The sequence below is a fragment of the Peromyscus eremicus genome, chromosome 16_21 (assembly GCF_949786415.1).
Source record: "Peromyscus eremicus chromosome 16_21, PerEre_H2_v1, whole genome shotgun sequence".
In the NCBI taxonomy this organism is placed as follows: domain Eukaryota; kingdom Metazoa; phylum Chordata; class Mammalia; order Rodentia; family Cricetidae; genus Peromyscus; species Peromyscus eremicus.
Genome location: NC_081432.1, coordinates 54,421,211 through 54,440,123, shown reverse-complemented (window position 1 = coordinate 54,440,123; position 18,913 = coordinate 54,421,211). Strand labels below are relative to the sequence as shown.

At 38.9% G+C, this 18,913-nt stretch overlaps 1 protein-coding gene across 1 annotated transcript; it reads left to right on the top strand.

The window, feature by feature from the left end:
* Positions 1-245: 245 nt before the first annotated feature.
* Positions 246-17,666, top strand: Crisp2 (cysteine rich secretory protein 2). Its single transcript, XM_059282036.1, has 8 exons — positions 246-281; positions 1,504-1,581; positions 6,169-6,285; positions 11,038-11,125; positions 13,319-13,461; positions 13,895-13,992; positions 15,965-16,053; positions 17,333-17,666. The coding sequence occupies exons 2-8, from the start codon at positions 1,513-1,515 to the stop codon at positions 17,458-17,460; spliced, it is 732 nt and encodes a 243-aa protein (XP_059138019.1). The 5' UTR covers positions 246-281; positions 1,504-1,512; the 3' UTR covers positions 17,461-17,666.
* Positions 17,667-18,913: the final 1,247 nt, after the last annotated feature.

Here is an 18,913-nt window from a genome sequence, read left to right as displayed (position 1 = left end):
ATAGAAATACCAGGCTCCAAAGACATTGTCTAGATTGTAATGTGCTTAAGAACTTAACTGTAGTTACTCATGTTAGTAGTTTGGATGGGAACCAAATGAAAGAAAGCTGGAGGTGAAATTTGAGTATGTTGGTGTGAAAAATGCCATTTGAGGGCCAGTGTTGACTGAAACTGATGTGTAGATGCAGAATGTGTCCAGAGACAGTTGTGATGTGTAATCTATCCTCTCCCACCTTCTGTCTTGACACAGGGAAGGCAGATATTTCAACTGTCCAACCATCAGTAAGTGACAGTTCTAATGTGAGCATTTTTATCATGACAATAACTCTAATGTTGCCAAGAGTAAAACGATATACTTAATATATCTACTTGTGGTATGATATCAACAAAACTCTTTAGCAATGCTATTACAGAAACAATGGTATCAATTTTATATGTATATATGAACTTTCTGTATGATTGCATAACTAGATAGCATTGCTAATTCTCATGTTTTTAATTTGTCTTCCACATTAGAACTATGTTTATTGGGAAAGCGAAAAATGTGGTATTTGTGTATATGTTTCATCTCAATATGTGATTATATGATAAGAATTATTAAGATAAGGATAAAGGGGCCCCATGAAGTTGCATTAATGACTTGCTCTTCCCAAAATGAAACTATTTTTTGTTTTTCTATGAACAATGTATTTGAAGTCATGACTGGTGGGTAATGATGGGAAGGTAAGTATTTCCCCAACTGAGCTGCTTTTAATATTATCCTAAGGACCCAAGGTGTGTCATCCTATTTAGAAGAAGCAATATGAGGATGAGCAAGGAGGCCTTTTGAAATACAATGATAATATTAAACATCCTTTGTACCAAATCGTAATCAGGACTGAGAAGAATAGGCTTTTAATTCATTAACTGTATATTTGTTTTTCTATAGCACAACTTTTGACAATAATACAAGCATGAGAAAAAAAAGTTTCTAATTTCTCTCTTTGAGAAATAACCACTTCTAAGGTGTTTGATCATTTATGTTGGCATAATCTCAACCCTGAAATCTTGACTGAATTTTATGTAGATAGATAAATAGTTCTCTCTTTATTGAGAGTAGCAAGTTGAGAGGAGGGACACAGAGATAAAACTGAACCCTTTCCCGCACAATGAGATGGATGATAAGTGCCAGAAACCTAATTACCTAGGAAGAAATCTATTTGTTCACATTTCCTTTTAGATGAAGAAAAGGAAACAGAAATTTGCAGGAAGATGCTAGGAATTCCCGAGTCACTGCACATACAAGTCAAGGACAACCATCAAATTCTTCAGTTCATGTCCCTTTTAGAGACAAGGGGGTTTCACTGTGATTCTATTTGCATCATATAGTGACTCTTCAGCTGTTACATTGCTAATGAACTAGAAGTTATAGGTGTTTGGCATACCTTAGATCGCCCAATTCCCCCCCCCCCCCCCGAGTCCCTGTACTACTGACTTCAGTGAAGACGTTTTTTTGTTTTGATAGCTTCCAGCCATGGCTTCCTTCCAGGTGATGCTGTTTCTCTTTGCTTTGCTGCATCAATCATTGCCCACTGAAGGAAAGGTAAGGTTAAAGGGAAAACATCCTTTCAGAGCACTCTGACAGCTTTGGAAAAGGGCAGGCTACTTTGAGAGCAAAGGAATCTAGAGTGCCTGACAGGTGACAAAGTTCTCATAGCATTTCATATGGAAACGGAGATGGGGACTAAGCTTATTTGCTCCATCATTTGTGGCTGTGGGGGCTGCCTGTCCCATGTGCCTATTGGATACTTGAAAAGACAAAGTATATTCCAAGAAGAAGGTTCACAGGCATCAACAACATAGTACAAGTTAAACAACAAACCTCACTAGTATTCTTTGTTAAATTAACAGATAACAGTATTTTCTATAATTGGTTAAATAATATATAAAGTTCAGAGCACTGTTGTTAAGAATTACCTAAGACTTGCTGGCTGAACACAGTAGAAATGCTTTTTCTATAGCTGTCAGGGCTAGAAGTCTGAAATTGAGGTCTCTCTGGCAGACTTAGGAAGGGACCGGTCCCTTCCTTTCTATCTTATAGTGACTTCTGCCAATTGTTGTTGTCCTTCAACAGATGACTGTGTCTTTCCAACCTTCATCTTAACATAATCTCATCTATGTTTCTCATGAAATTGCTTGGCCCCAAATTCAGGTTCCACTTGGGTTCTTTAGGATAATTTTGTGTCAAGATTCTCAACTTGATTCTGTAAAGACCTTTTCTTTTCAAATAAGACTATATTTAAAGATCATTTGAATTAGGATATGGAAATATCTTTAGGGGGCAATTATTCAACTTATCATAAATAAATATATTGCCGGAATTCACTTCTTTTACATTTTAATAGGCCATCTCCAGTTTGGATTACATATCACTCCCAAATCGTATTTTAAAAAGACAGCATGTTGTATGTGTTTAAAGAGATAATTAATTAAGGATCTTCTGCTCAAAGTATTTTCTACGTCTTTATTTTATCCCATTTCCATATGATTGCTTTATTTTATCCCATTTCCATATGATTGCTCAGAAATGTAAGAATATGTAATCTTAAATTTGCCCTTTCTTTGCCTCTGTCACTACATTTATCTCTTGTTATTGTTTACAAATACCTGGACTTGTTTCTAAATTGAAAACAAATCTGATTCTAAAGTCTTTTTTGTGTTTATCAATGATCATGGAATTAGCACATAAAGCATTGTTACTGTGTGGAATCTTGAATTTAGACCCCCCCTCTTTCACATATGATTTTAATGCTTTAATGATCAAGGCCAGTCATTCTTGTCAGTGTGTGTAAGGCTCACACATGGAGTTCACCTCCTGGCCTGGAAGCCCATGAGTAAGAAGTACTGCTGTCACTGTTGTCTGTTCTCATACTCTGATCTGACTTTTAAAACTCAGTGCTAGCTAGAAATAAAGAGTTTGATATTTGTTCAGGCCTTATTAGGCATTCATAACTGTAACCAGTCTGTTATAATAGTCAAATTCTCATACCAGGGAGAATTTGTTTTTCACTCCCCAGGGCTTTATTATAACAGTTTTCCATCTTTTCTCCCTTGAATGATTTTTCCCTGGACCTTCACAATTCTCCTTCTACTTCCTGGTACAACTCTTGGCCTTCATTCACAGAAATCATTACAAAGTGAGATGTTGTTGGTTTTAGGCACCACTAAATGCTTACTGATTACCCCTCCTAGCATGACTCTCTATGCTGCTCAGCAGTCCTGTGAACACTGTAAATCTTTTCAAATTCCAACCCAGAATCATCTTTTGTGAACTCTTTGTTATCCTCAATAAATTGATCTCTCCTCATATAGACTCCACCTATCAGGTATGAGGAAGCCATATGTTTTTATTTTTTAATGCATTATGAGCTCTGTAAGGATAGATTCTGTTTTTTTTTGTTAACTTTAGACTTTATACATAATCTTACTTCCTGACCTCACCAATAAAAAAAAGCTCCACTGATACTCATCTAAAAAAATTACATGTATATGTAGAGTTTTCATGTATAAAACATAATGATATAAGAATCAGAAAATAATTTCATATCCTAAGAAACCAACACTTTTGTGTTTTGAAGTTACTTTAAGTGACAGTTTGAGGATAATAGAAATGTGGGAATGTCTGATAATTCAGGGATTGGTCATTGCTGATGCTTGTCTTGTGCATCCACTGTGCTTTAGGAATCTGCAACTGTGCTACGCCTATTGGTTGAGGGCATTATATAATAGTCTCTGTTCTTCGGAACACAAAGCAGGAGACAGACATGGACAGAGAGTAGAAAATAGCCAATGCTGTGTGATCAGAACTATGAGGGGAGAAAGTTGAGAGTCTTGAGGGAACTCAGGTTGGTGGGGAACAGTTGAGTAACTTATCTCAAAGTATCAGGAAGCCTGCTATGAGCAATGTGTCTATTAGAAATACTTCAGAATCTTGCTCACACCCATTGGACATTGTACTTTTGTATAAATTTAAGCTTAGAACCTGTCCAACAACCAAAAGCCCCATTCTGCTCCTCAGCATTAGCTGACATATATACATAATCATCAAGATAAGCTGAAAATATGAACTCTGTACCGATCACATTTTACTGCTAAACTGGGCAAAGTGAGGAGTATTCCATTCAGTAGATGAATGTGTTGCCCTTGAGTTGTGTAGAAAACATTTAAAAATATTTAAAAAGTATGTATGTATTGAGCAACCTTGGAAAATATTCTGCCTCATGGTTTTGCTCAGGTTCTGGATGGGAGATATGAATTTAGACTAAATCTGAATGTTCTGTCACCAAACGCAAATGCCACAGACAGCAATTTTCTCTGTGAAGCCTAGGATGAATCATGGGATTTCCTCACTTTACCTTATTGTGGCTTGATCATACGTGAATGGATATGTCTTAGGTTTCCTGTTATGAGGTTTTGATAACAAAATTCTATCTAATTTTTTTTAATCTAAATTATTTTTCATGCGATATATATTATGTTTTTCTCATCTACTTGACTCCACTAAGATCCTTCCCATCTCTCTATCATACCAACTTCATGTTCTCTCTATCTTGCTGTCAAAAAACAATACAAAAAGCAACCAAAACCCAGAATACAAAAAGCAAAACAAAAACAAGGCAAAAAAAATGCCAAAACAAAGCAAAATCAATAGAGTCTGTTTTGTGTTTGCAAACTATTCTTGGCGATAGTGCCTGCTCTGGAGCATGGTTGATGTACTCACTGTGGTAGTTTGAATGTAATTGCCCCCATAATCTCATAGGGGTGACGTTATTAGGAGGTGTGGCTTTTTGGAGTGGATATGGCCTTGTTGAAGGAAGTGTGTCACTGTGGGGGTGGGCTTTGAGGTTTCCTATGCTCAGGATACTGCCCAGATACTCAACTTCCTGTTGTCTGCAAGCCAAGGTGTAGTCAATACTATGTCTGCCTGCACTCCATCATGCTCCCTGCCATGATGGTAATGGACTGTACTTCTGAAAGTGTAAGCCAGCCACCACAATTAAATGTTTTCTTTATAAGAGTTGCCGTGGTCATGGCGTCTCTTCACAGAAATGGAAACCTAGTTAAGGCGGTCACTGACACTCCACTGGAGAAGACTGGATTTTCTCTTTGCCAGCAGGTATTATTCACAAATAGGTTCTCAGTTAGGGGTGGGACACCATGTCAAGTTTCCCCAGTCGGGACTGGGATTTTTGTTTGGCGAACCTCTGCAGGTCTTTTGTGTATTGCCATAGTCTCTGTGAGTTCAGATGTGCATCAGTCTTGTGCCTAGAAGACAGTGTTTCCTTGGAGTCACCCATCACTCTGGACCTTAGCATCATTTTGTTCCCTCTTTGGCGTAGACCCCTGAACCTTGAGGGTGGGGCAGGGCTTTGATGAAGACGTCTCCTGTAGGTCATCTCACCTAGGACTGAGTGCTCCAAAGTCTGCCACGGCTGCATGTTGTCCAGTTGTGGGTGTCTGGGTTAGTTCCCATCCATTGAAAGAAGAAGCTTCTCTGCTGAGGCCTGAATGACGCACCGATCTATGGCTGTAGCAATATGTCATCCGGAGTCATGTTATTATTATGTTCCTTTAGCAGAAGAATAGTAGGTTTTCCCCTAGATCACATGACCTATATAATCTCAGATTCTTTGCCACTTTAGCATTGCCAGGTATGGTTTCCAGTTCAAGAGTAAGGCTTAATCCCAATCAAAAAGTGGCTTGTTATTTTCATAATATTAATGCCTTATTGCACCAGTATAACATGCAGGCAGATCACTGTTTTAAGTCTCATGGTTTGTGTTGGGCTGATATTGATTACCTTTCTTCTCTGGTCAAATGCAGAGTCGCTCCCAGAATCACCTCTCTTAGGACTACATTAAAAAAAAAATGAAAGCTGAATTAAAATCAGAATCTAGCACTTGTGGCCTCAGAGGGATTTTTACCTTGCAGTGAATTACTCATCATTTCCAAGTCTTCCATCTACTCGTTCCTATTAAAATTAAGTGTTGACTCAGATTTATTGGCATTGCCAAGCAGCTAATATTTTCCTTTTCTATTTGTGTGATATTATGTGATAATAGTTTTAAAACTGAAGTTATTTCTTCAATGTCTGTGATCTACAAAATTGTTAAAAGTTATTTTCCTTTAGGATCCAGCTTTCACTGCATTGTTAACCAACCAACCGCAAATTCAAAGAGAGATTGTAAATAAACACAATGATCTGAGGAGATCAGTTAACCCCACTGCCAGCAACATGCTAAAAATGGTAAGAGACTGTGTTGGAAATGATGTGAACCAGCAGTGGAGGGAGAATCCAGTTGTATGGTGGGGGGAGGATCCAGCTGTGAAGGGGCAGCTGTGAGGGGAGGATCCATCTGTGTGAGGAGGAGCAGCTGTCCTGGGGAGGAGATGGATGTGGAGAGAGGAGAAGCTGGTGATGGCTTAACATTATGGTTTAAAATATTCCCTGCTGCTGTAAGGACCAGGCTTCAGCAGCTCAGCAATTGAGGGGGAGCCACAGAGTCAGTGAATTAATCACTCAGTTTTACTTTTCTATTGGAGGGGGTAAAACTTAATTCTCTGGGGCCATCCAGCGAGACAAAACTTAACTCCCTGTGGCCAGTAAAAAAGGGAAACACACACACACACACACACACACACACACACACACACACGCACACACACACATAACACACACACACACACACACACACACACACACACACACACACCCCATTAGGAACTCTCTGTTATCTCTGTCTCACCTTTTTATTTCTTTTCTTACCTCTACCCAGATGTATCCCTTCTGTGTATTTATTTTTTTCCCTTACAGCTTATATACCCCAGCAGACTACTTCAAGCAATATAAAAAATTACAGTGTGGTTACATTCTATTTTTTAAGTGAATGATTACAATGAATACAAGTAAAAAACAACATGTTTCCCATTTCCCTTCAGAACTAAACATTTTACATATTACAGGTAAAAAACAAATTATCCCCAAGAACCCACATACATTGATGTCCAAATAACTTGTTATAGATTAACAGAGTGTAAGCAAGCAAGTTATTTTTCTCAGCCAGTTCTTTTACTGGCAGGTTACATTTTGAGGTTACAAAGAAATGATCAAACATTGTGTTATTTATCTCAAAAGGTAATCTTATAAAAATGTTAAAAGAATAACAAATATAAACTTTTATATATGAAAAACAATCAGTGAGTCTACTTTGAATCCTCAGCGTGCATACCCACTCATCAACAGTTGTTTATATCAGGAAGCTGAGGGCAGAAATGGGTACAAGGAATTAATCATTGATCAGCAACCCACCCTAGCAAGAAAGGCACATCAGCTAATAATAACAGGGCTGTTATTGTTCTTGTTTCTTGATGTCAGAGTCCCTCACTGAACTATATGCCTTCCTAAACTTCAAATTGTTCCCCAAGACTTTCTACCTCAAAGTCATTAACAAAGACATCTTAACTTAACCTTAGTCGCTATTTAAAACTTTGTTTTAGCTATGGTGAACACTAAAACCCATGAACATATCTCCCAATATTAAGATGAAAAGAACTTGAGCTAGCCTAGTTTCTGGAACACAATTGTTTTTCTTAATCATTAATGTAAGTCACAGTCCATATGGCTCCTCAAGAGAAACTCATATGTCCTAGCTGTGTGACACTTATTTTCTACCCTCTGCAGCCCCTGCTTTATCAAGGGTGGTAGCAACACCATATCCTGCCTTTACTCACATTAATTTTCCCACTAAACTAACCTCTATAATAATCTCTTATTATATTTGTTAAAAACCCTTAGTCATCAAAATTCTATTTAAACTAATACTATTATTGTATAAAATCATTGCTTCAGTTAAGTGCAGCTTAAGAGGAAATCATCTTCACAATAATCTATAGGTAAAAATGTCCAGTAGAATGGGATATTTCCATGAGATAATTACACTACATTAAGAGCAGTGGGGATCCCCTCATACCCATTTATATCATGCCAGATACCAGAGAAAAATGGCAGCAGCAAACATGTAAAGACACAGCACTAGCAAGAGATATTCTGGACCCGAAGCTCATGGGGCCTTGCCTATCTGAGATTCACCTATCAGTGTTGACAAATTGTCACAGCCAGGGGATACGTGACTGTACCTCGGCCCACCATGAGTGTCATGAATTAGAAAGGTGCTTTTAGCTACAATTACAATCTCTTCTTAAGCTCTCTCAGGTTTTAGGTGGAAATTCTTGCCACCACGTCTGGGCACCATTTGTAGATAAATTGCTAAAGGTCTTATTAAATAAAAAAAAAAAATGGAGCCAGATATAGGCGTGAAAACCTGAGAGATCAGGGAAATAGGAAAAGCCACAAGCTAACCTCACCTCAAAGACACCTCAGTCTCAAAGAGACCTACTTCCTGTATACCCACGACTATATTCCTTTCTGTTCTGCTCACTCATTGGCTCTCTCAGCCCAGCTACATCACTTCCTCTTCCCTCCCAGCTCTGTCACTTTCTGTCTGTCTGTACAGACCTCTAGACCTCTATGGTTAGTGCTGGGATTAAAGGCAAGTGTCACCATGCTTGGTTCTGTTTCCCAGTGTGGCCTTGAACTCACAGAGATCCAGACAGATCCCTGCCTCCCAAGTGATAGGATTAAAGGCGTGTGCTACCATTGCCTGACTTCTATGTTTTCTTATAGTGGCTGGCTTTTTCCTCCTATCCTCAGATAAATTTTATTGGGTGACACAGTATATTGGGGGACACAATACATCACCACACATCAGTGCTTTGCTTCCATTGGCAGTTCTTAGTTTGATTTTGCTATTTTACTAAAATTTTTATGCTGGAAAGACTATATTATTTTCATTTTTAACATGATTAAGTGACTTTTCAAGTTTTGGGTCTAATAAGTTAGAATCAGAAACCAAATCTTGGAGCATCCTGTGTGAAGCATTTTGTTCACAGTCTTTCTTAGTCATGTATCAAGGCATTTTCTGTCTTTTAGGGTCTTACTTCTTGAAGAGGATTTTTTTCTGTGTTTCTGTGTGTGAGTGTGAACATGTACACATGTGTGTGGGTGCCTGTGAAGACCAGAGGCATTAGATCTCCCATAGAACTTGGTTCATGGACAGCTATGAGTCAATTGGCAGGGGTGATGGGAATCAAACATGGGACCTCTGCAAAAGAGCAATAGGTTCTCTCAACCACTGAGACATCTCTCCATTCTTAATACTATACCCTTCTTTTAAAATTTTTTTATTAAGAAATTTTTATTCATTCTATATACCCTCCACAGATTCCCCCCATCCCTCCTCCTACTCCCCTCTCTGCAGCCTTACCCCCTCCCCCAGCCCAGTCCCCATTGCCTCTTCACAAATGGTATGGCCTCCTATGAGGATTTAGCAAAGCCTGGCACATTCAGCTGAGGCAGGTCCAAGTCCCTCATCCTGCATCAAGGATGTGAAAGGTGTCCCACCATAGGCAATGGGCTCCAAAAAGCCAGCTCATGCACCGGGTATTGATCCTATTCCCACTATCAGGGGGCCTTCAAACAGACCAAGCTACATAACTGTCTCACCCATGCAGAGGGCCCAGTCTAGTCTCACAGCTATTGGTCCAAAGTTCATGAGTTCCCACTAGCTTGATTCCCTTGTATCTGCATGTTTTCTCATCATGGCTTAGATTACTAGCAGTGGTGGAGAGGGTGCCTGAGCTGGCCTACCCCATTGATCAGATTGGTGAATGAACTGTCATCATAGAGCCTTCTTCCAGTAACTGATGGAAACAGATGCAGAGAGCCATGGCCAACCACCAGGCCAAGCTCCAGAAGTCCAATTGAAGAGCGGAAAGAGGGATTCTATGAGCAAGGGGCATCAAGACCATGATGGGGAAACTTACTATACCCTTCTTTTTTTTTGAATTTTTTATTTTATTTTATTTGACAATATAATTTAATTCTACATATCAGCCACGGTTTCCCTTGTTCTCCCCCCTCCTGCCCCCTCCCCTTCCCCCCAGCCCACCCCCCATTCTCATCTCCTCCAGGGCAAAGACTCCCCCGAGGATTGAGACCAACCTGGTAGACTCAGTCCAGGCAGGTCCAGTCCCCTCCCAGACTGAGCCAAGCGACCCTGCATAGGGCCCAGGTTTCAAACAACCAACTCATGGACTGAGCACAGGACCCAGTCCCACTGCCAGGATGCTTCCCAAACAGATCAAGCCAATCAACTGTCTCAACTATTCAGAGGGCCTGATCCAATTTGGGGCCCCTTAGCCACTGGTTCATAGTTCATGTGTTTCCATTCGTTTGGCTATTTGTCCCTGTGCTTTATCCAACCTTGGTCTCAAGAATTCTCGCTCATATAAACCCTCCTCTTTCTCGCCAATTGGACTCCCAGAGCTCCACCCGGGGCCTAGCCATGGATCTCTGCATCCAGATCCCTCAGTCATTGGATGGGGTTTCTAGCACGACAATTAGGTGTTTGGCCATCCTATCACCAGAGTAGGTCAGTTCGGGCTGTCTCTCGAGACCATTGCCAGCAGTCTATTGTGGGGGCATCTTTGTGGATTTCTGTGGGCCTCTCTAGCACTTTGCTTCTTCCTATTCTTATGTGGTCTTCATTTACCATGGTCTCCTATTCCTTGTCCTCCCTCTCTGTTCTTGAACTAGCTGGGATCTCCCACTCCCCCAAGCTCTCTTTCCCTCCACCCTCGCCCTTCACTACCCCCACTCATGTCCAGGCTGTTCATGTAGATCTCATTCCATTTCTCTGTCATTGGGCGATCCCTGTGTCTTTCGTGGGGTCCTGTTTTCCAGGTAGCCTGCCTGGTGATGTGAGTAGCAGTCCAGTCATCCTTGTTCCACATCTAGTATCCTGTTATGAGTGAGTACATACCATGTGATAATTAGAAAATATTTCCACGGGAGTTTTATCGTTTTGCTAGCCAATCGAATTATATGCTTTTATTATGGTGGGATCATTAAATTTAGTTTTCTCTTTCTCTTGCTATTTAGGAGTGGAGCATAGCAGCATCAGGAAATTCTCAAAAGTGGGCTAACAAGTGTATTTTAGAGCACAGTAATTCGCAAGACCGAAAGATCAGTATGTACATTATATATGGCTACTTAATAAATGAATAACTTCAATACTAACAGGCCTTTGTAGGATAGGATATAACATTAAGAATTTGCACATAAATGCTATTCATGCTGTCTTTCAAAGTCATTTATTTTTGATTGAGATATAATTATAAAAACAATGTGGTTCATGGTTGTCTATATTATGCAAATGTTTCATGCCATGTATCATTTGTTCTCTCCAAGCTCATAAGCAAAGAAGATCATGGGTCATCCTTTTTAAACAAAAATTCTCAAATTAGAATCACAACATTAGGAAGAAAACGGCCAGGCCAGAGAACACACCAACGTCATGCCATACTAGATGTTTTTTTTTCATGATTTATCAAATCTAATCACCTGCCCCCTCATTTTGATAATAAACAACTGTCCAGTGTTTTGATATCTATTTTTAGGATATATGTAATTGTGTTCAGTTGTTGCTTAGTTTTGCCACAAAATACTTAATGTTTTGAAATAATATTCAAAATCCATATAGGCTGAATATTTTGAGAATTATTTTAAATTATGTAAAGCAATGAAGTTTTTCTTTTCTTTCTTTTTTTCTTCCCCCCTCTCTCTTTTGGTTAGGTGTGACCTCACTATGCAACTGTTGTTGTTTAGTTTTTACTCTTTTGGGGGGCCCACCACCCAGTTCTCAATTAAATCACACACAGAGGCTTATTCTTAATTACAAATGCCCACCTTAGCTTGGCTTTTTTTTTTTTTCCGCCAGTTTTTCTTAACCTAAATTATCCGCTTACCTTGTGCCCCTGGGCTTTTCCTGCTGTCTTACTTCTGTAAATCTTACTCTTACTCTGTGGCTTGCTGTGTAGATGGGTGGGTGGCCCCTGGAGTCCTTCTACTTCTCTGGCTTCTTTTATCTCCTCCCAGATTTCTCCTTCTATATAGTCTCTCTGTCTTCCAGTCCCACCTGTCCTTTCTCCTGCCTCACTAATGGCCATTCAGTTCTTTATTAGACTGTCAGGTGTTTTAGACAAGCAAAGAATCACAGCTTCACAGAGTTAAACAAATGCAACACAAACAAAAGCAGCACACCTTCAAATAATACTCTACAACATGTGACCCTGGCTGCACTAGAACTGGCTGTGATCCTCCTGTCTCTAACTCCCAGGTCTGGGACTAAAGGTGTGCAATACCAAGCCCAGCATATGTTTTGTTTTCTATGTTCTGAATTTGACGGATGTGTAGATTTGCTGTGGTAGACTCTAAGGAACAACAGGACCCATTTTATTGTAGAGTACAGATCAATGAGGGAGGAAATTTGATTCACAGACCTCCCACAGGATGTTCACTAGTATATTGAAGCATGTAGAGAAGCCTGCTGTGGAAGTGGTTAGTCATCCTTGCATTGTTTCAGTTGATCTATTGTTACTGTATCATTGCTGCTATAATAATAAAATAATTGTGAAGAGATGATCAGAGTCAGTAGAAGCCTGAAGCAGTCTTGGAGATCAAGTGGACTATTAGATTGTTACCTTTACCTTCACTATTAATGGAGGTATCTTAGCACATTTGATATTCATTGTATGTAGTATAAACATGGCCTTTCAAGCTCACACAGATTAAATGACTTGGCTGTTGTAACACTTGTCCTGGCTGTGTCTGGTTCTCCAAGGAAGAGGATTAAGCCTGTGAAATCATCTTTCCTGCTGACTGTTGTCTTTTAAAACAATCTGTCAAAAATGCCTTCGTCTTCCTTCACAAAAAATCCATGAACTTTTCTTTGGGGTCTTCTTTGTGGAAACTGGTGAGTGTGACAGAGGAGAAAACATGCAAGTGTTGGTTACTTGTCTTCACTAAGCCTGCATCACAAAGCACATGAGACACATACACATGGAGAATTTAGTGCCTAGATGAGTGCAGTTTTGACAGTGCAAGTGGAGAAGGCCTTTGAAAGAACGGATTATTCACAATCTCTTCAAGTATTTGCATGCTTAGGCAAGCTTGGTGTGTCAGATGGCTGTCTTCTCATCTGATTAATCAATCCATTAATTAATTAATTAATCTAAGAAGCAGGCACCCTGCTCCCACCTCAACCAACAGTTACCCACCATAGGCCGTATGGCTGAAGTACAGCATTTTGCATTCATGTAGTCAATTTATTTTGCGATTGAAAGTTCTATTGTTTTCCTCATTAAAAAATGTTCCTTTCCAGATACAAAATGTGGTGAGAATCTCTATATGTCAAGTGACCCTACTTCTTGGTCAGCCGTAATTCAAAACTGGTACGATGAAAGTGAGTTCTTTACTTATGGTGTAGGAGCAAAACCCAATGCAGCTGTTGGACATTACACTCAGGTGAGCAGATGCATGAAGATGCTGGAGTAATAAACACTGTAATGCAATGACCAAAGCTTTGCCAACCACTGACCCATTCCTATGTTCAGTTTGAGACAGACTGAGTAGGTATTGTATAGTTTTGTCATTTGAGTGATAAATTAAGATATATTAATCTATTCCCAGGATCTGAAGAATTCTTGATAGGAAAGCATACAGTTTATACTTTCATTATATATGGAAAAAATAGTGATCCCACATGACATGTTTAGTTTTAAAGGGTATTAGGAATAAAATTTTATTACTGTGATTCCCAAAATGGAAATTTTATAAGGTAAATGTTATAGACTGTAGTAGCCACATATTTATGTTATATATATTAATATTTATTTTTGAGTGTTTTACCAGTTTTTCTAATAAACATCCATGCTTTTTATCTCCCATGGACTTATAGGTTGTTTGGTATTCATCTTACAAAGTTGGATGTGGAATTGCTTACTGTCCCAACCAAGACATCCTAAAATATTTCTATGTTTGCCATTACTGTCCTGCGTAAGTATGCACTTCAGAATTAAATGTGTGTCATTTTACCTGCAAAATAATATGGGAAAGCTCTTATATAAAGCAAATCAGAATCACAAGGGTATTCCCACCAAGGGAAGAGCGAATGTCAGGGTTTTTATTTGAAGATCTAGGCAACGTTAATTCGTCATAGAAGAGTACAGTTCCCCAGTTCTGAATGTAAAGATCTAAGATCTCCATCTTCACTTATGAAATGATGTGGTTTCTTTCAATTAGCCTTCCCTAGGTCCCTCATTTAAGGACCATTCATGCTGTGGATTTTTTTTTTTTAAGATTTCACGTTATCTATTTTGATAATTTTGCACTGCAGGACTGTACAAATTTAATGCTAGGACAAATGACCTAAGCTGTTGGCTTGCAAATGGGATGATATACCTTGATTGAAGCTTGTTTTCTATTCAAATATTTCAATTGCTCGTTACCTACAAAAGCGAAGAATCTTACATTGTTCCCACAAACTTTGCTATTTTACGTGTGCAACTACAACATAATTTTTAGTCTTAATTATATTTACTTTTTGCAAGGGGTGAGGACCACCCTTCCTGTCAGACTTGCTGAGAGATGGTTACTCAGGTGATAGAAGACTTCAGCAGGAGAGCTGTGAACTCAGAATTTGTTTTTCTGCAACTACACTTTTAAGCATTTACTAGAGAGAATTCATAGAACAGGGAGATATATATCTAAATCTATTGCTTGATCATAAAAACATCCCATGGGCAGGCACAAGAAACAATATATGGAATGGATAATGGGAGGAAGCTGAGGAATGAACCTACAGAGCGTTTCTAGAACCCTCATGGCTTGTTTTTCTAAGTGCTCACTCAATACACCGAGACTCAGCTGTGTTGCCGAGGGCTCTTTTCCCACTTGCACAATTAAGATTTAGATTCCTTCATATTTTCAAGTTCATAACTGGCCCATGTGGTAATGATCATCACGAGTCACATATTAATTCCTGTAGGATAGTATACCTTGGATGTTGGCACAGATCAAAACTTGGGAAACTGGCATTCTTTTCTTAGTAACCATAACATTCTCACACATTCTTTAAGTACTAGCTAGAGTTGCTTAAGTATATGCTACTAACCACGCACAAAAAATATTAACTCGCTCTCAGCAACAAGAAACAAATGTGGAAGCTTTGCTTTCCATTTTAGAGGAACTGTGGGATAGCTCAGCTTTCAGATAGAATATATTTAGTAATGAACAGTTTTCCATTACCACTACCATTTATGAGATATTCTTTCTTAGGAGTGATGTGCTTCTGTAACCCACACCTTGTAGGGTCTTGCCTTAGTAATTATTTCATCTATCTGGCAACAGAGGGGAAAATTCTAGATGCCAGTTCCCTCAGTTTCCTTACTTAATTTGGTGAATTGTAGTCAGAGAGATGGCATGTCATTGCTAACCTTGGTTGTCACCTTGACACAGCTGGAAAGGAACCTCAAATTAAGGAATTTCCTATGTCGAATTGGCCTGTGTCTGTGAGGTAATTTCTTGACTGCTAGTGAATGTAGGGGGCCCTGGTCCACTGCTGGCCACACCATCTTTAGGTGGGTAGACCTGGACCATGAAGGAAAAGCAGCTGAACTTGAACCTGGGTGCAGCTTGTAAGCAGCATTTAAATCTTCACTGTGTCTGCTTCAGTTCCTTCCTCCAGGTTCCCGCCTCAGCTTCCCTCAGTGATGGATTATAACTTGTGACCTAAAATAAACCCCTCTCCTCCCACCCCGCCCCTCAAGTCACTTTTAGTCAATGTTTTATCTCAGTCACAGACAGCAAACTAGGACAAATGTGTTCGTGTCTGATGTGCTTGCTTAGTTGTTATTGTTGTCAATAACAAAATTGAAAACCATGCACAACCATGTATGTATGTTCACTGATGCTTCAGTGCATAAAGCAAGCAGCTAAGGGGGAAATAATGATATGTTTCACATTGCAGGGGTAACAATGCGTTGAAAAAGAGCACTCCTTACCAGCAAGGGGAAGCTTGTGCTAGCTGTCCCAATAACTGTGACAGTGGACTATGCAGTAAGTGTGAAGGGGACCACTGGTGGTTCCTCGTACAGTGTTTTATTTTATTCAGTGATCTGTAAAATCAAATAAATGATATATTCTTAGAAGAAGAAAAACAATCTACTCAAGAAAAGCATTAAAATAAGTATTTTATACACACTATTAACTTACATTTTATTTACAATGAAAAGAGTTTTACCTGTGTTCCCTAACAGAACATTTATCCTCAGTGACTGTGATGTGCAGAGACTATTCACTGTGCGCTGCATTCATAAGTTGTTCCTTAAACTTAATATCAATAGGCCCAAAGTAGTATTTTAAAAAAAATCAAAACATGGTCCTGGAGAGATAGCTCAGTGATTACGAGTATTTGCTGCTCTTGTAGATGACCTGGGTTCCATTCCCAGAACTGACCTTGGTGATTCACAACAACTGTCTGTGACTCCAGTTTCAGGATATCTGATGTCCTTTTCTGCCCTCTCCAGGCACCTGAAAACAGGTGCTGGACAGACAGACATGCAGGCATACATATATTCATAACTTAAACAAAAATCAAATCGCATATGCCTACATGAATTGAAACTGTATTTTGCCTGTCTTACGTCCAATAATGCTAGTCTTCTCAGAAGAAAAGGGACTATACCAGCTTGGTTCCTGCTCCAGACTCAAATGCAGAGTTGTTGGAATTCCGTGTCCTTGAAATTGTAGGAGGGCTATAAAGAGACCACACCCATGAACAATCAACTTTGAGGGTCTGAGGAGTTCAGAGAAAAACATGGCACACTGCCCTTGATTCAGTCCACCCACAAAGGGCAATTACTCCTGAAAGTGTAAAGTTGGGTTTCCAAAATGCAAGATGAGAGGAGTCTCTATAACACTTGTCTTAGCACATTAGCCATGAGTATGGCCTTGGGGACTTGAAATGGGCTAGTTAGGCTAAGAAGCTAATTTAATTTATCATGTACTAAAACAGCTACATTTGCCTAGTGGGTACCACATCAGACTCAGCAGCTAAAGGTACGTTTACATCCTTTTCTTTCTCTTTGACTGCCAGGGGATATAAGTAAGTCAATTCATTTTAGAAATATACCATTGAATTGAAAGTAAGAAAAAGTGATGGGTGAACCAGCAGGCTTAGCCAAGTTTCCTACCCGGGTTTCTCAAGACCACCACAGTGGCAATGATGCCAGTGTGTTTCTCCTTCCTACCTCTCCATGGATGTTTTAATGGGTGGACTTTTCTGCTGCTACTTCAGATAATGGCAATAAGATAACCAAATCTGCTTTCATTGCAGCCAATAGCTGTGAGTATGAAGATCTGCTTAGTAACTGTGAGTCCTTGAAGAACTCAGCAGGCTGTGGACATGAGCTGCTCAAGGAAAAGTGCCAGGCTACTTGCCTGTGTGAAGGCAAAATTCACTAACATGTCCAGTGTGTGGCATGAAGGACTACATGAAAAGGGGATGCAGCCTTTAGCTGAGACATGCCAGGGAAACCTATAGGAGATTAGTGACAAGTCGGATCCCAAATGACAAAGCTTCTTCCCTTCCAAGATTTATACAGAAATCTCTTTTATACAGCCATTAAAAAAAAGTGTCATTTAGGATGACAACTTTGGATTATGACCAACTTTGGTGCTTTAAATGTAGTGAATTGAATTGGTGGAGAATTTTGAAAGTTGTACGAACACTTTGAAAAAAAAAAAAAGAACTGTATGTGTCCTAAAACAACTTGCAATGGAATAATGGACTGTAGAAATATCACCGTCAACCTACTCTACAGTGTCTACCAGGATGAAGCTAGACATCTGTATTTGTCTTATGTCCTTTTAATTAAACACAAGTAATCTTTTTCAATAAAGAACTCAAGCAACTACATGATTCGGTTTTCATGTAATATTTATATAGCATGTCTTTTTAACTGACAATAACTAAGCACAGGCAAATAATTATATAGGGAAAAATCTATTAAATAGATTACTAAAGTTTAAACAGAAAACATAACAATTACGTCTTGATTTTATTTTATGGGTATGTAAGTAATCACTATATAGAGGATGTGGTTCAACGTAATATACAAGCCTAGTCATCTGATGAAACAATTAAGATTAATGAATGTCCTAGAGAAGTTAGCATTCATAATTCTGTACATTTCACTCAAGATTGTTTGACGATGACATGTAAATCAACTCATTTTTCATAAGATTAAATGTAAGTACATTAAACATCCTAAACAATGAAAAGTTACCAGAAATAGTAAAAAACTAGGTCTGATTAGATAGATGGTGACATACCATGAACTACCAATGTCCCTAATATGAAATAGATATCTGAATTTTTCTGCACCATTGAAGAAAATGAACTCATAACTCTAAAGCCTCTAAAAGAAAATTTACAGGCCTATGTGCTTTTACCACAGAATTCTGCCGGAAAAATAGAAAACTATTTAGAATAGCTGTACAAGTCTGTTCTAGAAACCGAATAAAGAAAATATTTATCAATTCATTCTTTGTGATTATGTCATCCTAATACTAAAACAAATTTAAGGTGGAAAATACAGATGTATAACTATCGTTTGTGTGGAAAAATCGTAAAAGAACACTTAGTAAATTGTCCAGTAGTAACAGTCAAGTGGATGTTGAACTAAGACTTGAAACAAGTTTCTAGAATAAACAGCCTTATATTGAGTATCAAGAGGATTTATGGCCATTGTTGAACACATTCATTCTTGTCTCAGACCCATGAGTGTCTGTGGAAATCCACAGAAAGAATCTTTATTCATTGTAGCTTTGAGAAATCGATTGTCTCATGAGCTGTTTTCTGTCAATTCCCCTTTTCAAATTATTTTATTCAGTGTCATAATCATGGACTCACAAA